Raw genomic sequence first — 26,131 nt, 5'->3', positions numbered from 1 at the left:
ATCCCTGGCGCGCCCGGTTCCGCCCGAGCTGGCTCCCAAAGTGCCAGAGGGCGGTGCCAGAGCTGCGGGAGCGCCTTGGAGCAGGGACGGGGGCCCAATGTTATGAAGAGACATTTCAACCTCCAAAGGACCATGATGCTCCCACGTCATCGTGTCGTGGCGCTTTCGCCTGTGACGTCATTTGTTACCCTGTGACGTAACCCAGAGGCGTGACTGAGGGTGACCTGTGGGTCGTGGGGTTTCCCCGCTCACTGGCCCCCTTACACCTGCAGAATGGCCTCACCCCTAGGGGACAAGCGCTCTTCACCCCGGGTGGAGACCGCCCGCTACAAAGAGACGTCGACAGTCCGCGTGGAGACGTCGTCCCACCGCGTGGAGACATCCTCTCGGCAGGTGCGAACGTCTTCCCGGCACGTGGAGACCTCCCAGCGCTGCAGCGAGGGGCCCTCCCTCTCCCCCTCTGGGAAACGCCTTCCTCAAGTCCTCGAGGTGTCGTCCCAGCACGTGGAAACCTCCTCACAGCACACAGAAACGTCCTCCCGTCGCGTCAGGTCCTCATCCCTGCGGGTGGAGACGTCTCTGCACCACGTGGAGAGCCCTGCCAGGCGGGACAAGCCGGCAGGCCGCCAAAACGTAAAAACAGCCCGATGAAATGTTTCCCAAAGGTGTCGAAAGGGCCACAGCCCTTAGCCAGGACGGAATTGCCTACGGTTTCCAGCCAGCCAGCTGCCAAGTGTACTAATCATCTTATTAGATTTCATGGAAACGGCCCAGAAATCAATGTAAGAAATAGCCAAGCTGCGGTTTCTGGACTCAGCCAACATTTATTGACCATGCTGCACCTTGGACCATCCTGCTTTTGACCCAGTGAACTATTTTAACTTGAAGCCAGCACAAAAGACTTTCAGGCCCATGATGCTGTGTAAATTGGGTTGATGAACAAGAGGCTGTTTGAGCCTCTGAACCAGGTGAGTTTTGGATACATATCCCCCAAAAGACTTTCATTCCTTGAAACTTAGGAACAGGGACCAAACTGAAATCATGAGCCGTGGAATGATTGATTATTTACCTGCTAAAAACTTGAGGAGCAAGGAACAGACTTTCATAAATTTATTTATTGGTGTTTGTGTTTCAAAATTATTTTCATTGTGCTAAGTCTTTGTATCTTGTACCCCCACCCACACACTTTTTAACGTAGGTCAGATGTAGTTAAAAATGAAGGTAAACCCATCAACAATCAAAAATAATCTTAGAAGGAAATGTGAGAGAAAGGTATTGAAACCTGACCTGAGGTTTGAGGAAGGTGAAGGAGAGTAATATTTATTGAGTACCTGCTCTGTGCCAGGCACTACAGATGCTCCTCAACTTATGATGGGATTACGTCCAGATAAAACCATAGTGAAAATATAGTAAGTGGAAAATATATTTAATACACCTAACCTACCAAACATCATAGATTAGCCTAGCCTACCTTAAATGTGCCCAGTTGTGAACCTTTTTGGCACCAGGGACCGGTTTCATGGAAGACAATTTTTCCACGGAGGCGGGGGTGGAGGTGGGGAAGCCGGGAGGCGGAGCTCAGGTGGTGATGCCATCGATGGGGAGCAGCTGTAAATGCAGATGAAGCTTCGCTGGCTCTCACCTGATGTACCCGCAGCTCACCTCCTGCTGTGCAGCCCCCTGAGTTTTTTCACGGCGGCAGGGGGTGAACTCTATGGCACGGCGGGAGTTGGGGAACCGCAGCTCCAGAGGATATCTGGCAATGTCTAGAGACGTTTTTGTTTGGCAGGGAAGGGGGTTGTCATAGAAGGTGCTACTGGCACGTAGTGGATAGAAGCCAAAGATGCCACTAAACATCCCACGGTGCACAGGTCAGCACCCAATCCTCTGCCAACAACAAAGAATCACAGGGCCCAAAATGTCAATAGCACCAAGGTTGAGAAACACTAAAGATCTAGCAGCTTGGAAAGCTAGAGCATGGCCCATTAGGGAAGCACCCCACTTCTGCTTAGCAGAATTGTGGTGAGGCCTAGGAAGTGCTATTGGAAGAGGGTTAAGGGTAGTGACCTCTGGTGAATAGCAGGCAGGAACTCTCAGAAGAAAGGGATATGTTGCTCTTTGAGGAGGGCTCCATCCCTGCTTTCAGTGATTTATGCGATATTTAGCCTGAGAGGATAAAAGGGTCCCACCTAATAGGCTATCAATAACCCTGATTTGTTGTGCCTCACTTTGAATTAGAGCACTTGCTGTTTTCAGGCACTGTGCTAAGTCATTACCCATGTTCATTTAATTACAGGGAAGTGTATGGCCTATCCCCTAGATCAGGGGCTCAAGCGGAAAAATGTTATAAAACCCCAGAAGCTACCCTAATCCCTCTGCCTTATAAAACTTCTGCTCTAAACTAATAATTAGTCCTTGGAATTTTAGTGTTTGGGGATCCTACTAAATCTTTTTCACATGACAAACTGCGTGCATTATGTACAAACACTCTCAATCAGTGTTTTCTAAATGAACAAAGTAGTTGCTTCTCTTTAACAATGTTCCTTATAAATTTTTTTATTACAAAAGTGATATGTGCTTAATGTAACAAATGAAATAATTCAAAAATATGTAAGGAAAAATTTAATAATTTATTATTAATTTTTTCCATTCCCATCCTGTGGAAATGACTGTCAGCAACTTGGTTTGTATATTTCCAGACTTTTCTCCATTCATTAACTGCTTCTATCCCTCTTCTTAATGGTATCTGATAGATTGGTCTGAACATTACTCTGAAAAAGCCAAACACCTGGTTTCTTGATGATTGATTATCTAGGAATGATACAGGACCCTAGTAGCTTCTTTCTTTTTGTTATCCTTGTTTCATAAGTGGGGTTTTACCTAGGTTTTTTCCTCCCAATTTCATTTATCCATGTTTCAAAGCTGAATTCCAAAGAGATACACACAGAGCAAGAAAGTATCCAAAAAAGGCAAGAGACATGAAGGAAAGGACTGAAAAGTCTTACACACTGTTTTACACATCAAATTCCACAGCTTTGAAATGATGCTGTTTGTTAAAGCCTGCTTGTCATATTGTTAGTGCACCTGCTGCATGTTCTGTGTGCGTGTTACCCATACCGTTTCTTCAATTATTTCAGGCAAGAGGGTAAATCCAGTTTCTGTTACTTCACTCTGGCTGGAAGCCTCCTCCTCATTATTATTTTATATAAATTTTGTTGAAGATTAATTTTACAATTTGGTCTTTAGGCAACAGAATATCCACTGTGGGACTGGGACTACGTTTATAGAGTAATTATTATAACCCAGAGAGGGGATTTATTATTATAGCCCAGAGAGGGGACTGTGAGTACATTTACAGAGTAATTATTATAGCCCAGAGAGGGGATTTATTATTATAGCCCAGAGAGGGGACTGTGACTACATTTACAGAGTAATTATTATAGCTCAGTATCACTGTCTCCCAGAGATAGATACAATGACTGTTGGAACTTTTTGTATTTCTTTTTAGAGGAGAGGGTAGTAACATCTTTATTTCTATGAAGAATAGTTGTATTCTGTTAGATAGAAAAAACCCTTCTTGTGGTATGGAAGTTCAAATATAAATGCTGATTAGTCAATAAGATTGCCTATGGCAGTTAGGTTTTGTCCCTTGGCTCCAACCCCCACCTCTATACTCAGTTTTGTGATTAAGGCTAAGTCTCCAAAAACCATATTTCTACTTGGCCACCTGGCTCCATGTTGAGCTCATACCAGCAACATTTCACCCTGGCAGCAGCAGTGCCATCTCTTAGTGGCAGCTGAATCTACTTTGTAACATTCTAATGTTTGAAGAACCAGTTTTTATTGCACCCCACTTGAGAACACCAGTACCAGCCAGCCAGCCAGCACCCTTCTCAGAAGTCTGACTCTCAGCTCTACGTGGCCCCTCCTCCAAGTTTCTAAAGCTTCAGTAATTCTGAGCCCTGTCCTTTCCTGTCTGCTAATGAGATAGAGCAGCGGCAGTCCCCAACCTTTTTGGAACCAGCGGCCAGTTTCATGGAAGACAATTTTTCTATGGACTGGGGGTGGGGGATAGTTTGGGGATGATTCAAGTCATTACATTTATTGTGTACTTTATTATTATTACATTGTAATAATATAATGAAATAATTATACGACTCACCATAATGCAGAATTGGTGGAAGCCCTGAGCTTGTTTTCCTGCAACTAGATGGTCCTATCTGGGGGTGATGGGAGACAGTGACTGATCTGACAGGTAGCAGAGCTCAGGTGGTGACGTGAGTGATAGGGAGCGGCTGTAAATACAGGTGAAACTTTGCTCACTGGCTGCTCACCTCCTGCTGTGCAGCCCAGTTCCTAACAGGCCACAGGCCAGTACCAGTCCATGGCCTGGGGGCTGGGGACCGCAGAGGAAGAGCATCTTTCCATATGCTTATTGCCCTTGTAGGTTTCCTTTTCTGTGAATTGCCTGTTCATACCCTTTGCTAATTTTTCTTTTTTCTTATTTTTATGAGTCATTTAAATATTCTGGCTACAAGTTCTCATTTATTTGCATTGCAAGTATATTCTCAAAGTTTGTAGCATAACCTCCCTCTTTTAATGTTTAATTTTTTTTTTTTTAAGTTTCAAAAGACATTTTCTCACTTCTCACCGTGTCCCTTTATCTTACCTGGTTTCCTTCTCTGATTTCATTTCATAATGGCAGCAGTGTGTTTCTGCCTCAATAAACTGACCCACGAGGATTGCCAGCTCAATAGTTTTAAGCTTCCAGTTGAAACTATTAAAGACTGATGAAATAAATGTAGTGGGTCACAATCAGCATTTTAAAAATTAAATAGAACAAAAATGCCATCAGAATGTATCACACTATTTAAAAGGAAGGAAGGAAGGAGGAAGGAAAGGAACGAAGGAAGGAAAGGGGAAGGGGGAAAGGAGGTAGGTTTGGACAATTTAGTTATGACCTAGTGTCAAGTTTTTATTACAACATTGCAACAAGAGACTGGGCTTCTGCTAGGACTATTCAGCAAGTACAGAAAAAGAGAACACCTAGATAATCATTGTTAGACTACATACAAGAAAAAAAGTTTTGGTTAAGGATTAATAGATTTATTGAAAGACAGTTAAAGGCCATTGGATCCCTCCCAAGGTCAACATTAGCTGAGTACATAGGTAACTGGCTTCTTAGAAGTGGGCTTAATCTCCTTAAAATCCTTTTATCAGGATGTTATCCTTTTATCTCCTTTATCCTTTTATCATTAAAATCCCATATATCAAATATAATTGATTTCCAAGAAGAGGTTTGTGGCTTATATTCCCACAACATCCCTGACCCAGCCTATGTATGGGACAGTCTTTTATTTTATAGTATAAAGGTATATTTTGTGAAAACTTGTGACATGTGTACTATGTCTTGAAATAAACTTTATTTTTTACTGTGCATCACTGTCAAAGAGGTTTGAAAAACACTACGCTGCTATTCTTTAGAGCTAAAATCTAACCAAGGCCTCAGGTAGGTCCCTAAACCTACCCTTTCCTGACTGTAGGAAACCTCTCTCTCTTTGCATGTACCTAGGGGATGCTCTCCTGGATGTCTTCACAAACTTAGCTGCATATCTGTTAGACTCAAAAAAGTCTATCCATTCCAGGTCTGCTTGTTGCCTCCTAAGATTTCATTTGCAAAAGGGACCCAAGGCTAAAATAAAATATTTGAAACTCATGAAGCTAGTCTGATCCCTTTGTTTTACTATGAGGAAACTGAGACTCAGGGAAAACATCCTGCCAGTCACACAGCATTTAGCCCACCTGCCATGGCACTGTCCCCACCATTCTACCAGAGTAGCAAAGATTTCACCAGTGGAAACTCTCGTATTTAGTGTCAGTGGTCTGTCCACATTCCGCTTTTAAAAGACCAGGAGAGAGAGGGTCAGTAATTAAATTGCTACTTAGTGTATATTCATTGATCAGATTCCCTTACTAGATCCAAGACCACTTCACTCATTATTCACGACAGGATATATAGTCCTAGGGCCTGTGAACTTTCCAAGGGCCTCCAAAAATGGTTGAGGCTTAAAAAATTCATTGGCTTCAAAATACAAAAAGAAAACAAAATTGAAATTATCCAGATGTGGATAAATTTTAATATGCATCATATGATATAGATCAGTGCTTCCAAAAATAAAAATGTGTAGGATTTACCAAGATCTTAAAATGGCTCTGCACGGTGTCTATACACTGATATCTGGGCTCCGATGAGATTGTAGGGTGGGGCCTTCTCTCCAAAAGTCATAAGACTGGTATATAGCCAGCATTTGATCAGGAGTGGGCTAAGATAACACATTTCTTCCCATTGACTAGGAAATTAGGGCAACTGTGATTACTGGGTAGCCTCAGATAAGTGAATTCACCTGGCTGGGCCTCTGTAAAATGAGGTATTTGGACAAATCTCTAAATCTGTATTTCCCAAAGTGAGACATACAGACCATTGCTGGTGTGCAAAGTGATTTTAGGTGGTAGGGAAACAATTTAAAAATTTTTATAATTAAATATTTAAGTGTTCATTGGGAAAAAAATATGACTAACCCTCAAATTTCCATTTCTCCAATATTTTACTTAGGCTATAGTAAGCATCTAAAAGTGTTTAAAGATGCTTTAAGTGAATTGATTTAAAGAAGAGATAATCTCATTCCATAAACAATTGTCCTTGGATGTGGCTAAAGGTTCAAAAGAGGTATGGTACACAGTGACTGAAGTTTGAGAAATTAGGGTACTAATTTAGTACACTAAATTAATGTTTTCAAATTCCTGAAAACCTGGGTGTGTGACATCAACTCGGTGGATTACAACCAGCATTTTTCTTATTAGTTAAATAAAATATAAAATACGGAAAATATCAGAGTGCCCACACATAGTAAAGGTAAAAATTGTTTTGTGAAAACTCTTGTGTATGGAATCACAGTACAAGATATATTTCTTACTGAGAGTCACAGTCCAAAAAGTTGGAGAAAAGTACATCTCTAAAATCTCTCCCGACTAGTGCCTCCTACGAGTCTGCAACCATCTGCATATAAATTTGTGCCATAACAGACAGTGGACAGCAGAGGTCAGACAATCCCCACACGGCAGCAAAGGCTGAACTTTGAAGAACAGAAAGCATGGCCTGAAGCTTCTGAGAGACACAGAACACGGCGCCCAGTCATTTGCCTCTCCACATGGTATTACGGCAGCCACGTTCCATCTCCATGCGCAGGCTGGATTCTTGTCTCTGGATTTTCCTGAACCCCCTGGGAATGTTTCAGGCATCTAGTTTTTCTCTAACCAAGGTCCTGTTATTCAGGATTGGGCCTTAGACATGTTCATCCAACTGTCTTCATATGACTTGCCCGCATCGATTCACAGAGGACTCTCCTATCCTCCCCCAGTTCCAAAGGGGTATTTCAACATTCCCTTCCGAAAGGAGATTTGAAATCTGAGAGCAGTGAATGCACACTGAGCACTCACTCTCCTCCAGGCACTGTTGAAAGCACCCTCTATATACTAACTCATGCCTTCCTCACATCTAGATGAGGGAGGCCAGGACACTGGGGAATGAGAAGGTTAAGTGACTTTTCCAGCATCCTTGGCTAGGAAGAAGCAGAGCCAGGATCCAAACCCATGCATACTGGCCCCACTAGCTTCTGTTGGTATGAGAAGAATAAATGCATCTACCTATTGTATCTACCTCTGAGGATAGTGAGGGTGCGGTGTGGTTAGGAAGAACCCTAGAGACTGTCAGAAGAGCAGGGGTTGTTCAAGCCTAAGACAATATGTGCAGGTAGACACTGCTTCATTCTGCCATCTGAAGGGCTGTCCTTGTCAGAGGCAGCCTTGACAGCAGAACTAGAATCAAAAGGTGAAAAGCTACAAGGAGAGGCATTTGGGCTCATAAAAAAGAAGAATTTTTAAAATGTATTTATTACAAAATCTTAAATCTCCAGATGAATATAGAAAGCAATACCCTTCAGCCAGCCCCACTGAAACCCCAACACTGTGCCACCTCTGTGTCGGGTCCCCAAGGAGAACTTTGCTTACTGTTGAGGCCGTCCTGCGGTCAGTCTCCTTAGGCAGGAGCAGACAAAGGCTGGGCAGCCACTCAGGAAGGGCTACCGCAGAGGGAATCTAGGTTGGCGTTGGGCAAGAGGCCCGGGAGGTCCCAAGTAGCCTGAGGTTTGAGGAGGGGGGAGAAGAAGGAAGCAGTGGGAGATTCATGGGTCACATCTCCCTCTCCAGAGTCTTTAGTTTTTCCTCCTCCTCCTGCTCCCTCATCTAGGTCAACAAACGTGATTCCTCTCCCTCTGTCCAAACTGGACTCCCTTGCCTGCGCCTCTTGCCCACCCCACTCCACCCTGAGCTGCAGTTCCTCTTGTTTTGCTCTCTCCCAGACGTTTTCACGGAGCTGCCTGCACTTGCTGCTTAAGTGTCCCCATCCTGGTGGTTTTCTCCTACCCTGTAGTCTAAGCTCACCAAATCTGTCCTTCCTAAAGTCTCTTCCTGCTATTCCCAGTGTCAGATCTAGCGGCCTCTTCTTGATGCTCGTTCTCTCTGACCTTTCTGTAGCATTTGACACTGAGGACAATTCCCTCCTCCTCAAAACTCTCTCTTCCATTGTCTTCCATGAGCCTGAGCTTTCTGACCCAGTCTTCCTCACTGTGTCCTCTCCCCCACCCCAGACCCTGCCAATGTCGGTGGTCCCCGGAATTCTTTCCTCAGCCTTATTTTCTCATTTTGCACACTCTGCTCCAGCACGCAGCATCAACCGCTGCCTGAGTGTGTATGTCGCTCCTGCCCAGACTGCTCTCCTGAGCACAAACCTTCACAGCCTGGATGAGCTAGATGAGTCTTCTATTCAAAGGGTCCAAAATGCCCATCTGCCTCTTGTCCTGGACTCCCCACTATAACTTGGGTCATATTCCCACACACCTCCGCCTGCCTTCCCTCAGTACCACCATCTGCCCGGTCACCTTTGACTTCTCTCTCACAGTTACACCTGCCTCCCCTCCCCCCATACAAATCAGTCCAGTGGATCCATCTGCTCTCTCTTGAAACCAGCCCAGAGCCTTTGCTCTAGTTCAGTGGCTCCTCATCTCTCTGCCTGGTCTCTTTTCCTCTCTTCTGATCCATCTCCAAAATGCTTCTAAAACTATGTTTTAAAAACACATTTCACGGCCGGGCGTGGTGGCTCACGCCTGTAATCCTAGCTCTCTGGGAGGCCGAGGCGGGTGGATCGTTTGAGCTCAGGAGTTTGAGACCAGCCTGAGCAAGAGCGAGACCCCGTCTCTACCAAAAATAGAAAGAAATTAATCAGACAGCTAAAAATATATAGAAAAAAATTAGCTGGGCATGGTGGCGCATGCCTGTAGTCCCAGCTACTCGGGAGGCTGAGGCAGGAGGATTGCTTGAGCCCAGGAGTGTGAGGTTGCTGTGAGCTATGATGACGCCACGGCGCTCTAGCCCAGGCAAGACAGTGAGACTCTGTCTCAAAAAAAAAAAAAAAAACACATTTCACGCTTTCTCCCTTCCTCAAGCACTCTGGGTGCTTCCCTGCCTCCTACACTGTACCTAGCCCGGCCTTCACTTCCCTTGCGTCATCTGCCACCAGGTCCCTCTAGGTATTCTGTGCTCTAGCCACATGTTTCTAGTGCTCATTCCTGGGCAGCACACTTAATGGGACCTGGTTTTGGGTCATGCTGGAACTCCAGCAGCACTTTCTGGGGGAATAGGAAGAGGAGGGCACAGGGATGAAGCTGATGAAACCAAAAACCCTACAGGGTCCAGTGTCCTGTGAGGGCAGCATACCAGGCGTGTCTTGCCCATTGTCCTTGTCTGACCTAGTGGACACTTGTGAATGGGAGTGTGACATGTAACCAGAACGCAGCCAAGAACATTAGTGTGCAGGGCCTGGATCCAGTCCCAACTGAGACCTTGAACTCAAGGCAGGAGCCTAGCCATGGCGCAGGAGATGCTGTAATCTCCTGGAGCCCAGGAGTCAGTGCCGTGACCAAGCCTGGCTCCCTGCTTCCTCTTTGATCTCACCTCCTACCACCTTCCTCCTGCACTCCTTTCCCACCTTTCTGACTTTCGTGCTAATCCTTAAACATGCCAAGTTTATTCCTGCCTCAGGGCCTTTGCACTTGCTACATACTTTGCCAAAAATGCCCTTCCCCAGATTTTTGAATGGTTTGCCTCTTCACATAATTTAGGTATGAAATCAAATATAGCTTCCCCACTGAGGTTTTCTCTGATTAAATAATCCCTCCAGTTTCCCCACCTCCATCACTTTTATCTCCTATTTATATTTCTCCAGAGCACTTATAAAGTGAATTTATATTACTTGTATATTATATTATTATTATTGTATTATTCATTGCTTAATTATTTATTGTCTATGTTTCCCACTGAACATTCTTGCATTGAAGTGCAAGAATTCTGATTTGTTTACCATTATATCTCCAAACCTAGACTAGTACCTGGCACAGAGCTGGTGCACAATTAGCGTGTATGGAACAAGCAAATGAATGAATGAATGAATGATCAAGATGAATTTCAGGGCTGTCAGCAGTTTGGAGGCAGACTGAGACTGCCACCGCACTCTCTGCTTCAGTCTGGGCGGGACTGTCTGCCCTGAGCCAAGGCCATTGGTGGGTTCACAGACGAGAAGCTGAGGGAGGCTAAGGTGGACTCACACTTGCCCCTGGACCTCTGATGTTCTTTCTGTCAGATAAACTCCTGCCTGTCATCAAGGTTCTGCTCCATTTCCAGCTACCTCAAGGAGCTTTGCCCAGTCCTCCACCCCACTCTGAGTGCAATACCTCAGTGTTCTCAGTCCCCACCGCTGCTACTTTTTACAGCACCTGTGCGGTTGCTCCTTGGATTACTCTTTGTTGTTTTCTCCTGTCTCTCCCATGAGATTGAAAGCATATCAAGGGCAGGCCTGTCATAAAGCGTCTTTGTGTGCACCGGCTATCTGGAACAAATGCACAAGGCTAGGCTTGTCTGGACGTGGGCATGGTCACTGAATGTTCTCAGCCTCTGTAAGGCAGGGCCTCCCCTGGAAATTAGCAGGGCAGGCACCCAGGGTGTAGCAATTAGGGGCACATTTGGAAAGCTAGACAGGCTCTGAATAAAGACAGAATTGTCTGGTGACACATGCTCATTCATACACTACATGGTCTAGTCCCCTTCACTTTTTCATTTGCCCATGATTTATTGAGTTCCCACTCAGCGCCGGGTTTTGTGATGGGCAGCCAGGGCTGGGAGAAGATGCAGAACTGGATGGTTCCAAGTGCCCATCAATACGTGAGTAGATTAATAAAATGTGGTGTGTGTATACCATGGAGTTCTACTCAGCCACAAAAAACAATGGTGATATAGCACCTCGTGTATTATCATGCATAGAGCTGGAGCCCATTCTGTTAAGTGAAGTATCACAAGAATGGAAAAATAAGCACCACATGTACTCACTGTCAATTTGGTATTAACTGATCAACACTTATGTGCACATATAGTAGTAACATTCATCAGGTGTTGGGCAGATGGGAGGAAGAGGAGGGGATGGGTATATTCACACCTAATGGGTGCAGTACACACCATCGGGGAGATGGACATGCTTGAAGCTCTGACTCAGGTGGGGCAAAGGCACTATATGTAACCTAAACATTTGTACCCCTGTAATATGCTGAAATAAAAAAAAAAAAAGAACTGAATGGTTCACGCTCGGAATTAGATCACGCCTAACTGTTGGGGCAGGCCAGGGAGGTGACCCCAGGACCCCGCCTTCCTTTCCCTCTAATCTGTTCCAAATTGCCTTCACCAGGTGATGCTCCAGCTGGGAGCCCGGACGTCAGCTGGCTTAAACAGATTGCTGCGCTCGCAAATAGCAAGACGCTTCAGAACTTGCAAAATCACATTATCCCTTTTCTTAAATGAAGACCCAACTCCATGTCTTTTCTTTTTCTGGTTTAGCTTTTCGAGGTATGACGTTGGAGTCACACCTCAGTGGGTGTGACTCAGCGATCATCACTCAGACCAGGGCCACCCGCAAAAGCTGGGCAGGTGGGCAGGCTCTGCTGAGACTGTCTCCCCACCAGTCTGAGGTCTGTGGCTTAGGCTTCACGATTGGGGCGGTTCCAGACAGGGAGCGGCAGGGCAGGCCCCTCGGCGGAAAAACAGGAGCGTCTGTATGACCAGGCAGGAATCAAGGACTGTTTACCATCCGCCAGCGACGGTGGAGCCAGGCAGCTGTTTACGTAGTCATTAATTTCAATGTACAGATGGCTTTATCTTCTGCTTATTTTCCCATTTTATAAGAATCCCTAAATGTTATACTATATAGTCTTCATATTCCCTATTGTTAAAAATATTCACAGTGCCTATACCATTGCACGTTGACATAACAGATAGTACTGCGCTCATCATCTTTAGATACAAACCTCTTATTGTTCTGTCGAGTTGCTTCCTTGCAACACATTCCCAGGAGTGGAATTACCAAATAAAATGGTAGGAACATTTTCAGAGCTCTGAAACTGTATTACCCAATTTCTTCCTTAAAAGGTCGTGCTCATTTACACTGCCACTGGCGGTATATTTAAGCTGGTTTTACCGCTGCCTCAACAGCATGAGACATTGTAATTTTGTTAATGTTTGCTAATTCAGTAAGTGTAAAATGAGTGGCACATCAGGGTTACTCTAATTTGCATTTCTCTTATTATTGTGAGAATGAGCCTGTTGGTAGGTGCCGATGTACACAGCCCGCCTGGCGGTGGCCTCCCGCCACCTCTGAGGCCCTGTCTGTTTCCCAGTCTGCTTCTCCATACCTCTTCCTGCCTCTCACCCACTGCCGTGCTTATCCCTCTTGCTGTCTCTCTAAGCCTGTGTGCCTCAGTCTTTAAGCTTCTGAATCTCCTTTCTCTGGTTTCTAACTGGCCAGGCATGTAGCCGGTTCATGGAGGTTTTAGCCAAGCCCCGACAAGCTGCAGGCTAGAATCTGGGTACAGGGTTCTGGCCACAAGGCTCTAGGCTCTAGCCTCCAAGGGCTGCCCCCTCTGAACTCAGATGGTCCCTTTCCTTCCAGCAGGGCCTCATCAGGCCCCTTTCATATCATTAGGTGGCCTCACCTGAGCTGATCTGCTACGTCAGATCCAGTAATTCTGACATCCCAGAAGTAGCTATGAGTGACCAGGCTGTCCCTCAGTGACTCCCTCCAATGAAGTGTTCCAGATACCCTACCCTTAGGACTACTTGACAGACAGGGCTGCATGTCCTGGATGTGTGGTCTGAAAGAGACAGTGAGTGATGTCCTCAAAGTCCAGATGTGGGGACAGTAGAGGGGCACACAGAGGTGACAGCTGCTCAGCCTGCCGGCCTGCTCCAATAAGCCTCTTACCTAAAGTGGCAGAAAGAACTCACCTCTCAAGCAGAAAAGCCCACTTGACCCCAGGTGGACAGGGGCCACCAATGCCCCACGGTATAGCAGGGCCAGAGCAGGGATCTCACACCACCCACTTCCAATGGCACTGAAGATTCTTCAGCACACGGGAAGATTTCAGAAAGCCTTTGGAAAGGCAGCCAACCTCAAGGGAAGTCTGTGCAGGTGTGCTTGGTGAACCCCCATGGTTGGTGAACTGACTGCAGGCACCGGACCTGCCCTGTCGCTGCTTGTCATTGAGGCAGGTGGGTCTTGAGAGTTTAGATATCTGTCGTCTCCGCTCCAACCCTGTGGGTGGTCCCAGAGCTAGAATCATAGATTGATAAAAGTCAGGAAGGAACTTGGACTTCAGGTTCTACCCTCTCATTTTATTTACCATTTTAACATTCAGCTTTTAAAATATTATTATTCTACAAGTAATGCATGCCCATTTCTAGGATATTTGGAAAATACAGAAAACTATAAGGAAGAAAATAACAGTCCTCCTATCAGTTCATCAAAGATAATTGCTGTTATATTTCCATCTCAACTTTTTTCTATGCTCATAGTATTTTTATTTTCATGGGAGAATAGATTATGTATGATTTTGTATCTGCTTTATTTATTTTAGATTATAAGTATTTTCAACATAATGAAATATTCTTTAAAAACACTTAATAATTGCATAATGGTCTTTTGAATGTCTACATCTTAATTACTGGTACTTTAATGTTGGCCATTTATGTTTTCAGTTTTTCAAGAGTATAAAAAGACACTAAAGTAAACATTTGTACGCATAAATCTTTGTCCACGATTTGGTTTTTCCCTTAGCTTAGATTCCTACTCTTAGGATATAGGCATGTTTTAAGGCTTTGCATATGTATTTTTATTTTGCTTTCGAAAAAGGTTGAACTAACACATGCCCACCTCACCACACTCCATCAACTACACCAAGAAATATCATTTAAAGAAACATTTACTAATTTGAAAGTCAGTAAGTCTATTGCATCCTTTTAATGATAGGTCCACTGAGGCTTGGAGAGGAAAAGGGACATACCTAGGTTCACTGTAGGAATGTGTTATCTCATTCTTCTTCACAGCAACCCCATGTCAATAGTGAAAGGTGCTGTCATTCCCTCTACAAGTGGAGGAACTAAAACACACAGATTGAGTAATCTGCCCAGACTCATCTCAGCTAATGGGAGGTGGAGCCTGAGTTTGATCCTATGCAGTTGGACCCCAGGGCCACTTCTCCTCCACTCTGCAGCTGCTGTTCCCAGATACGATGCTAAAAGGTAGTTTGGAGCCAAGTCATGAAGGAACTGGAGTTTGGATTTACCCCATACACAGAGAGGTGCCCTTAATGGTTCTTAAGCATCAAGAGCAGATTTTACAAAGATATCTCTGGTAGACTGGCTTGCGGGAGACTGGAGACAGGGGAGCCAGCTGGGGAGCCATGACATATAGATGCTGCGCTGTGACCAACGAAGATTACTTGCATGAACACACACTTGCGTGTGGTTGTGGTTGTGGGCAGTGAGCAGTCAGGAACATTAGGGGTCTGGGGAAGCCTCCCACCATGCCCTCTTCACTCAGCAAGGGCCATTTTTATCTGCTACACGTCAGGCAGAACCTGTGCCAACTGCCAAAGACTCCACCTCAAATCTAGCAAATAAGAGAGAGGACGGTATGGATTACGTTATATTTAAAACAAGCCCACACAATGCCTGTAATTTTTTATTCTGACTCCGTAATTATATCTCAAGACCAGTCAGATCATAGTTATCCCCACACCGACCCGCTGTTGGGACACATTGAATTAAAGGCTTTGCTGCTCTTCGAGATTCTATTTTGGATGCCGAGCACTGGCAGGTAACAGGCCTTTCTCAAGGCCCGTCTTGTTGGAGCCCCTCCCAGGGGAGTCTACATGAAGGCTGAGTCAGCACCAGGTTTCTGAGAAGACCACTGGTGGCTTGTGAGCAGTTAGGATGCTACCACTTTGCCCCACGTGAGCCCTGCCCCGGGTCTGAGCAGAGGCCTGGAGGCTGAGGTGAGCACCACCCTTGGAGCAGGCCTTGGGCAGACCTGTCTCAGATCCTGTGCATCTGGAAGATTCCTGAATCCTGCTCACACCCTGAGCCCTGACTGGGGTCCCAGTGTCAGATGGGCCAAGCTCTATTTGGCATAGTTGTCACAGACAAGCTGGTATTGCCCAAAGGGACGTAAGTTCAGAAAAAGAAGAGAAAGAAAAAGAAATTGAAGGAGAATGAAGGAGCCAGGCTCACACCGACAGCCCCTGTGACTGACCAGGCCTGGGCCAATTAAGGTTTCCCTCCCAGGGGGCTGCTCCCATTCCCAGTCCCGGATCCACCAGAGACTCCCACCCCTCAGCCCCGTGACGACACACCAGACAGAACAGAGGTGGGATTGGCTCTTTGCTCGTGGACGCAGAGCACCATGGGAGTCAGGACGGCCAGCTGCCCTTTCTCCACACGGCCCTCCCAGGCCCAGTGCTGCCTCCCGTATCCCTGCCGGGGAGGGGGAACAGCTCTCACTCATCCACAACATGCACTGTCTCATTTGCTCCTCACGTCAGCCTTCCAAGTAGGTGTGATTAGTGTTATCACAGTTTTTACTGGAGATGTGAGAAAATGGAGCTCAGAGTGGTGATTTGTGTGGCTCAGGGCCACCCAGCTCATACGTGAAGGGTGAGAGCTGGAACTGAGTTGTCCAAACACCCCCAGACCACACAGCTCATCCATAGGCCACTGGCCTGAAACTGCCAGTCCTGCTACTGGCTGCCCCAGGGTGGTCCCATGCCCTTGGGCAACTTGCTGAGCTCTTGGGCCTCAGGAAGCCCAATCCCAGTACCTGTTTCCTGGCTTGACTCTTCTCCTAGTGCACACGCCCCTTCTTACCCCAGCCAAGCCAGAAGACAAGCCAGCTCCCTGCACAGCCCTTGCTCTCATGTCCCCATATAGATGGTTCCTTCCTCCAGCCCCTGACGCACCTGACACACACTTCTAATTGAACCCTTAAGACATTGTACTGTCACCATTCACATGACTATCTCCTGCTCAACTTCTCAAGGGCCAGCCCTGTGTCCTCTTTGTTATTAGTCTTATACATAGCACTTAATAGGTGCTCAGTAACTGTTGCAAGAAAAAAGGAGAGTCTGAAAAACTGTCTTCAAAACTGTGCTCAGAATCCTAGGCTATAAAAACAAAATGGTAGGTATCAATCTACCAGACTTCAAACTATACTACAAAACTGTAGTAATGAAAACAGCTTGGTACTGGCACAAGAACAGGGACATTGACCAGTGTAACAGAACTGAGAACCCAGATATAAAATCATCCTCATATAGCTATCTAATCTTTGACAAAGCAGACAGAAACATACACTGGGGAAAAGAATCCTTATTCAATAAATGGTGCTGGGAAAACTAGATTGACACATGTAGAAGACTGAAACAGGATCCACACCTTTCACCTCTCACAAAAATCAACTCACATTGGGTAACAGATTAAACCTAAGATGTGAAACGATTAGAATTCTGGAAGAAAATGTTGGAAAAACTCTATAGACATTGGCCTAGGCAAAGAATTTATGAAGAAGACCCCAAAGGCAATCACAGCAACAACAAAAATAAATAAATGGGACCTGATCAAACTAAAAAGCTTCTGCACAGCCAAAGAAACTGTCATGAGAGCAAACAGACAACCTACAGAATGGGAGAAAATATTCGCATGCTACACATCCGATAAAGGGCTGATAACCAGAATCTATTTAGAACTCAGGAAAATCAGCAAGAAAAAATAAACAACCCTATCAGAAAGTGGGCAAAGGACATGGACAGAACTTTTCAAAAGAAGACAGAATAATAGCCAAGAAATATATGAAAAAATGCTCAACATCTCTAATCATCAGGGAAATGCAAATTAAAACCACTATGAATATCACTTACCTCCAATGAGAATGGCCTCTATCAAGAAGTCCCAAAACAATAAATGTTGGCGGAGAGATAGGAACACTCACACACTGCTGGTGGGACTGCAAACTAGTGCAACCTCTGTGGAAAGCAATATGGAGATACCTTAAAGGGATACAAGTAGATCTAACATTTGATCCAGCAATCCCATTACTGGGCATCTACCCAAAAGAACAAAAGACATTCTATAAAAAAGACATCTGCACTCGAATGTTTATAGCGGCACAATTCACAATCTCAAAGATGTGGAAACAACTCAAGTGCCCATCAATACATGAGTGGATTAATAAAATGTAGTATATATATACCATGGAGTACTATTCAGCTACAAGAAATAATGGCGATATAGCACCTCTTGTATTTTCCTGGATAGAGCTGGAACCCATTCTACTAAGTGAAGTATCCCAAGAATGGAAAAATAAGCACCACATGTACTCACCAGCAAATTGGTTTCACTTTGCACATATAGGAATAACACCTAAGTGCACATATAGGAATAACATTTATCGGGTGCCGGGCAGATGGGAGGGGGGAGGAGGGGATGAGTATATACAAACATAATGAGTGCGATGCGTATCATCTGGGGGATGGACACGCTTGAAGCTCTGACTGGCGGGGGGAGGCCAGGGCAATGTAACCTAAACATTTGTACCCCCATAATATGCAGAAATAAAAAAAAAAGAAAAAAAAACTGTGCTCAGAATAAATAAATAGGCACAATGAAGCCTTTCCTGATTCACACAGACCGATTTAATCCTGTGTACTTGGTTAAATCCTTGAGGGTAGGTACAGAGGGTAGGTACAGATTCCTCTCTGTGACCCCATCTCTCAGCACAGAGCAGGCGTCTTGCATGGGTCAGTAAACATAGACCTGAATTGCTCTTTGCAGTTGCAGACACACACACACACACACACACACACACACACACATACACACACACACACACACAAGCTTCAGACCCGGATGAAGGGTTCCATGATCTGAACCAGCCAGCTAGCTGCCCATGTAACTGGGCTGAAACCACCACAGGCTCGCATGCCAGGGATGTTTGCTGGAGAAGGGAATGCTGAAATAAATCCTAACTTTAAAAAAAGAAACACACCCAATAGGTGTTCTATTTATATGAAAATCAGCTCTGTTTTTAGGTAGCATCCCTCCCACCTCCCCTCCCCAAGGTGGGCCCTGCCCTCCCACTGGTGCCTTCTATATCCCACCTGGTAATCATGGCCCTACCTGCCCCACTTCTCCTCCCCTGTTTGCTCTCTGGGGTTTCCTTCGATTGCAGGGTGTGGGCTCCAGACGCCCCAGGGGCCTGTCTCTTGCTTGACCCCAGACTGCCTCCCTCCCTCCCTGACTCTGGAGTTAGTGAAGAACAGGCCAGAGCCAGGGCCCTACAGGAGGGTGGGGAGAGGGGCAGGCAGGGAGTCAGCCTGTGACTGGCTTTGTCCCTTACCTGACCCAAGCAGGGCAGATTCATGGCTGGGGCACAGAAGCCCTGCTCTTCCAGGTCTCTGACAAGCCAGCAAGGCCCCACTCCCTAGCTCTGATGTTGCATGGGACCCATGGTGCAGAGAGAAGAGCTGGGGCTTCGCTTCACGGTCACCATCCTGGTCCTGGCTCCTCCCTGCCAGCATTTAGACACCTCGCCTCCCTTCCCAAACCCCTCCAGGCCTCAAGACTCCACACTGGCCAAAGGGAGCGTCACCTGCTGAGAGGACCAACTAAGCCACATCATGAGGTAGGGAAGGCACTGGGCCAGCCACTCCCGCAGCGGGGCTGTTTGTGAAACCCAGCAGGGAAAGAGATTCGGATTTGAGAGCAGCAGCTTCGGGAGTGTAGACATCGTCTCTCTGTTTTCTGTGCAAACGTCAAACCTCAAGCTCTGGGTAACACAGCCCTGGGTCTGTGAGCAGCCAGGGGGGCCCACCTTGGCTCCTGGCAGTAGGGGAGGAGCTAGTAGCTCTGAAAACTGTTCTGGCCATGGCACCATGGGGGCCAAGAGGCCTTTGTCACCTGGGTCCTGACCCTTCTCTTGTCTCACGACTTACCCTCTTCTCCTCCATCCATCCCCACTGGGGCCTGAGGAATGTCCTGCTCTCTGGCAAGGTTCCTACTCCCATAGAAACACCGGATTGGGGCAGGTGTGCCAGGGTACCCTCAATATGCTGGCAGCGTCCTCCAGCCTCAGTCGAATTCTGGGAAGAGACCAGGGCAAGCCCGAAGCTGGGGAGCTGGGCCTTACCATCCTGTGAAACTTCTGAGCCTCCCAGCTCAGCACCCAGGCAGGCACCCAACAAACCACAGCTGCGGTTTCCAAAGAGCCAGGCCTCCCACCGCAGGGACAGTAAACTGAGAAGCGCTGTGCTATAAATGTGAAGTGGCGAACCGCAGGACACTGCCGCAGCCCAGCAGTGGGCAGCAGCCTGCTCCCCAGCGCCCTGCAGGCTGCAGGGCCCGGCCACCGAGCCTCAGACCTGCCCTGCCCACCAGGCCTCAGAGCTCTGGGCTCTGGGCAGGGATGCTGGGGGCCCCATGGAGCAGGGTCCCAGAGAGAGTACAGGGCCCTGGCTGGGGGCAGGGCAGGCAGAACACTCAGTAGCACTTTATACACCAACAGCCAGTGGTGCTGGCCTCGCTTCACAAGCATTGTCCTGTTTTTTGTTGATTTACCTAAGGGGCAGGGGGCCCCATAATCTTTTTGGTGCTTGGTGCTTCTAAAAGTCTTACCTCCTGCCCTGGCTGGCACCAGGTCACAGCTTCAGATCCATCCAGAGGGTGCCTTGGGCACAGTCAGGGCTGCCGTGGGGTGGGCCTGGGACTCCTGTGGTCCTGGCGGGCATCGTCACAGGCACTGCAGAAGAGGAGGCCCGGGAGGGGCAGCCATGGCTGACATGAGGGGGCTCTCAAACCTGGGGAGGTTATTGTGCCATCTTACAGCAGGAACCACAGCCAGAGGGGAGAGCCCAGAGCCTGGCCCTGCCTCCAAGCCCCCGACCACTCCCACGCTTCAGGCCTGGACAGGAGTGGCCCATCTGGAAGAGTCGGGAAACAGAGGAAGGGAAGGGGATCCCCTTCTCTGCTGTCCTCTCAGAGACTGCCAAACAAAGGCCTCTCCTCCAACATCCTACTCTGCTGGGCCGTCTGGGGAAAACACTGGGATATGAGGGGTCACCTGGTGCGTCCCCTCCGTTAGGCTAGGGAGCTGGCCAGGAAGGGTCAGGTCATCTCTGCCCCGCCATCATCCCTCTTCTTACGGGTGGGAACCCAGAGGTACTGAGGAGCCCTTCCCAGAGGCTGACCCTCGGGATCACCCTGAGCAATGTCTCTTCTCTGTGCCTTGGCTGGAGCCCTCTTGGGGAGAAGGACAGAGGTGGACCCTCAGGAAGCACTGTCAGCTAAGGTAGAGGTTCTCCCAAGAGCCTGTGCGTGAAGAACTCGGGGCGGGTCACCAGGGAAGAGAAATGGTGAGGGACCTCGAGACAGCACCGCAGGCCTCAGTCACACGGGGAAGTCACTGGGGCCTGGCCCCCTGGTGGCATCCCATCCCCACCCCCATGCATCAGGCAGTTTAGCTTCCCAAGTCCACTAACAGGAAAAATAAAAACCAGGCTGGGCACTTGGAACTATCAAAAAAAAAAAAAAAAAGTAAAATTTCTTATTTATAAAAACTTTAAAATTTTACAGGAGGATATGAAAGAAAACTTTAATATAAGGAAAATCACCATTGTCTTCTGTGAGACGATTCAATATTGTAAAGATATTATTTCTCACCTAGCTTAATCTACAAATCCATTCTGATGCATTCACTCATCCAGCATTTATTGTGCACCTGTGGTGTGCCAGATGTGTTCAAGGCACAGGGGGGATACAGGAGTGAACAAAACAGACAAAAATCCCTGCCCTCATGGGGCTTGCATTCTTACAGCAGAGGAGAGACAGGCAAAATAAAGAAGTAAATTACCTGGTATGTCAGAAGATGAAAAATGCCATAGAGAAAAGCCCAGGACAGTATAGAGAGTGTGGGGCAGACGGGGGAGGCTATTTAAAATGGGTTGAGAAGTAATATTTGAGCCAAGATGGAAGACAGTGAGGGAGCAGGAAGAGACTTTTCATGCTCTGGACAGTAGGGAGGCCAGTGCACCGGATCAGAGCGAGTCAGCAGCTCTCGACCTTGGGCACTTTGCCCTCCAGGGGACATCTGGCCATGTCTGGAGGCATTCTTCATTGTCACGACTAGAGGGGGTAGAGGTTGCTATTGTCATCTGGTAAGTAGAAGCCAGGTTGCTGCTCGATACCCTACAGTGCACAGAGCAGCCCCTTACAACAAAGAATTGTTCCATCTGAAATGTCAGCAGTACTGGGGTCAGGAACCCCTGGAGTGAGCAAGAGGAAGAGTAATAGGAGAGAGGTAAATGCCAACCAGATTTTTTTGGAACTGAAAAAGCTAATTCAGAAATTCTTATGGAAAAATATGTTAGAAGAGCTAGAGGGAAAAAACGACAAAGAAGAATAAAAGTAGCTAGCCTCAGCAGGTCTTACTATATATTATAAAAATTTGTATGACAAATGACTCATTTCTTAATATATAAAGAGCTCTTACAAATGAATAAGAAAAAGCCTTTTTAAAAAAAAAATCTCAGGAAAAATCTTGGAAAAATGGGCAAAAAACAGGGAGTTCACAGAAAAAGATACACGAATGGATTACAAACAGGAGAAAAAATGTTCCATATTACAATTTAAAGAAATGCAATTGAAAGTCATAAGACAGCACTTTTCGACTATCAGGTTAGCAAAGATTAAGAAGTGTGATCATACACAGAGTTGCTAAGGGTCTGTGAGAGCAAGTCGTTCACAGCCTCTCCAAAAGCATTTTGGCAGAATCTGTCCTAGATCTAAACATATGTCCCTTGATGGAGCGTGACATTCTCGGAAAGTATTCTCCTTACATAGGCACACAGAGATGCATGTACAGACACGTTTATTACAGCATTAGCAAATACACTGGGAACACCCAAACGCCCATCACTAGGGAACTTGTTTGTTCTGCGGTACGTACTTATAATGGAATACTATGCAGCTTTAAAAAAGACTGAGGCTCACCCTCAGGCACACATCCAAGAGAAACAAAAACACATACCCACAAACAAGACTTGTACAGAGATGTTTATAACAGCTTTATTCATTAGAGCCCCAAATTGGAACAGCCCAAATGTCCACCAACAGGAGAATAGGCAAATTGTGATATATTCATGCAATGAACACTGCTTTGCAACAACAATAAAAGGAATGAGCAGATACACACAACAGGAAAGATTTTCAAAAATTATTTTGTTAAAATCAGGCACAAGAGCATGTACTATACGATTCCATTTATATGAAGTTCAACAGACAAAATTTCTGGTGATTTCTGGTGACAGAAATCAATGTGGCTGCCTATAGGAAGTTCGGATTACTGGAAGGGGTGGAGACAACTTTTAGGAGGAGGGTGATGGAATTAAGGTTTTGCTTACGTGGTATATACATTTGTCAAAATCATTGAATTGTACATTTAAGGTCTGTGCAATTAGCTAAATTTAATTTTATCTCAATTTAAAAACAAAATTAATTATTAGGTGGGACAAAAAAACCTAGCTAAACTTAATATATCTGGAAATAGCATGATCTCCAAACAAATTGTTATGCAAGGTGTGTGTGTGGAGGGGTAGAAACAAGGACAGAAAACGTGTATAGCACACTCCCATATGTATGTAATAAAGGGGATAGATCCTATTACATAATGTGGTGTCTGTATAATATTTCTGGAAGGATATGTAAGAAGCTATTGACAATGGATGCCTTTCTGGGAGGGGTCTGTAGACTCAAAGTCTGAGGTGGGAGCGACATGTTTCAGTATTTTTTTGTGCTGTTGGGATTTCTTTTACTGTGTTCATATTAATTTTTTACTGTTAAAAACTAGTTAAAATTTCTTGATTGGATGACAGGGTGTTCTGAGATTGAACTTTAATATTTCTCTGCCCTTGATACCTGGAAGCAGGGACACGACTGGCACCCGTGGGTGGCCTGTCGCTCTGCAGGTGGAGGTGAGCGTTTGGACAAGCAGCTCAGGGAAGCACCTGGAAGATGTTCCTGGGGCAAGGTATAGCCACGTCCTGGCGCAGGACACCAAGTAAAATAAACGGAAAATCTGATTACAAAGATTTCCACCTGAAATGACAAAAACTTCTACTCGTATGATATAAAAGCCCTTCCCATGATGTGGAAGATTTATCCTGAAACTTTTTTTTTTAAGTGTGAAGAGATTTAAGGTTAGAACACAAGGTTTTTAAGAGGCTGCGGGACTAGGGGAGAGAGTACCTGACAACGGGATTCTGAGCTAAGAACAGGACTGCCAAGTACAGTTTCTAACCTGACGACTCAGCATTTGGTCTTTATTTCCACAAACAAGAATACGCCACCAAGAGTCTTACCTAAGAACATCCTTATTCATGTCAAGGATTGGACTCTGTGTGGGTGAGTTGATACCCTGCTTGCAGGCCAGAGGAAAACAATCTCACTACCCATTATTTTGTCAGTATGCAAGAGATGGTGTGGAGGAGAGAAGACCTCTGCTGTCCCAGGTAGATGCCTCGCTCGCTGGCTCTGCCAGATGGGGAGGCCCAGGTTCTTTTCAAAGGAAGCACTTGGCCGGGGAGAAGGAGACCTGTGGCCACCCTCAGGAGCTCTTAATCAGGGACCAGAGGATCAGGAGTCTGGGGGCTTGACCTTTGGAATGCAAAGAATCCTTGTGGAGTCATAAGTCCCTGGCAAAAGAATTAAAAGTGCAGTCTTGGTCAGAATTGTGTGTTCAGCTAACCTTCGGCCCAAAAGTCTGATCTAGGCACTAAGAAGAGAGTCCTCAAGTGTCTGGGGTAGAAGCTCTTTGAAAAATGCAAAAGGCAAAATACGGGTGGGAGAAAGGCCTGAGACAGCCTTCAGCAAGTGGCCAAACCCCAGATGGGAGCAGGGAGTGGTCCGAGGGGTGGGCTACAAGCTGAACAGCATGGGGGATGTGGTGGGGGCTGCAGCTGGCCCAAGCAGAGGGATGGTCAGATGGGGTGAGAGGATCCATGACTCTGGAGAGAGGCCCTTCAAGATCCTCTAGTCCAGCCCTTTAATGCTGGGACCTGAGGCGCAGAGTGTAGAATAACTTGTTCAGTGTTAGGTGTCAGGACTGAGCTCTATCCCTGGCTTGGGCTCCAGCCTCCCAGTCTACTGGGTCCCCCAGAGGAGGCCTGGCCTTTAGGAAGTGGAGGCTTTGCTGAAGCTCATGACCAGACAACCACATATTGTCTTCCTACTTCACAACATGGTTCCACTGAATTCCCGGAAAGGGAGCAACCCAAGACTCCTGGAGTGATCATGCCAGACACTTACCATCCACTCAACAGCCCCCCTGCCTTTTCTCCAGCCAGAGCCCATATTTTGTACTGGGTGGAAATCTCCTGATTTCAGGAAACATAGGCCAGTTCCCCAACCCTAAGAGATTAATTGGTCTCCTGGTATTCCAGTTCCCCTTTGCTGGTGATTGGTCTAAGGGTGGGCTTGCAACTCAGTTCTGGCCAGTAAGACATAAAGGGAAGTCTCCATGGGGTCCTCTGAGGAAGGTTTCATTTTCCTAATCGAAGTGAAAGATGCAGTTAGGCACCACCATGGCCCTGCCCCCAGACCCTTTTCTTCCTGCCTTGAAGGAACGTGGCTGTGTATGAGCCTAAGCGTGGAGCGTGAGGGTAAAGCTGTGATACCCTGAAGATGACCGAGTGGACTATGGAGCCCAGGTGCTTGTGGCCAGATTGAGCCGCTGAACCAATGCCAGCAACCACCTTCCTCCAGACTTCCTGTAAAGTAAACATCAGATGGCCTCATGGTTTAAGCCACTGTTCACTGAGTTTTCTCTTATTTGCAGTCAAAAGCATTCCTAATTGGCACAGGCCATAAACGTTGGTGTAACCCCAGCCGACTGACCCTAAGAGAAGTTATTTAGAAGCTGCCTCTGGTCAGCCTCTGCAGCTGGGAGTCCTGCTCTCCTGAAGCTCTCCACCCAGTTTTTGGTCAGCCCTCAACCAGAGGGTGTCTGGCAGAGTCCTCCACCCACCCCACCAAAGCCTCCCTCATCATGCCTGGCCATCCTACTCATCCTTCAGTGCCCACCTGGGATGACCTTCACTGACCTTGCTCACTACCATCAAGCATGCACCCAATTGACCACACCGATCAATCATTAATCTATCAACCACACTTATTGCGGCCTGCTGTGGATCAGCCATAGTGCTGGCACTAGGCCCAGGGGGCAGTGAGAGCCCTCGGTCTGGTGGGGCAGACCAGTCAACAGCAGCAGTGTGGAGGGCCGTGGTGGACGGATGTGCAAGAAGGAAGCTGTCAGCTTTTCCTTTTCCTTACTGTCCTCTCCAACCAAACACTTCGCTTCTTAGGGCAAGGACCACCCCTGTCTGACTCAATCCTGCCCTGAGCCCATCTCAGGAGGCAACGGAAAGGGACTCATGTTTGGTGATCTTCCCTGAGGACCTCATTGTGGACTTGCTCTTGGCCATTCACCTTTCCCTACAAGCCCTATAAGGCCAAGGCCCTTAATGTCTAGACGAAGGCGCACTGGGCAGGAGTCAGAAGATCTGGGTTGGAGCCGTCACTACCACTCACTTGTGTG

At 46.7% G+C, this 26,131-nt stretch overlaps 1 protein-coding gene across 1 annotated transcript; it reads left to right on the top strand.

Moving 5' to 3' along the window:
* The first annotated feature begins 273 nt into the window (after nt 1-273).
* Nucleotides 274-651, top strand: LOC105817004 (chromosome unknown open reading frame, human C17orf100). The gene has a single exon (XM_012652609.1). It carries the CDS (start codon nt 274-276, stop codon nt 649-651), a length of 378 nt encoding a protein of 125 aa, XP_012508063.1.
* The last annotated feature ends 25,480 nt before the right edge of the window (nt 652-26,131 follow it).

The sequence above is a fragment of the Propithecus coquereli genome, unplaced genomic scaffold (genome assembly GCF_000956105.1).
Source record: "Propithecus coquereli isolate 6110/MARCELLA unplaced genomic scaffold, Pcoq_1.0 Scaffold390, whole genome shotgun sequence".
Taxonomy (NCBI): domain Eukaryota; kingdom Metazoa; phylum Chordata; class Mammalia; order Primates; family Indriidae; genus Propithecus; species Propithecus coquereli.
This window is presented reverse-complemented; position numbering and strand designations above follow the sequence as displayed.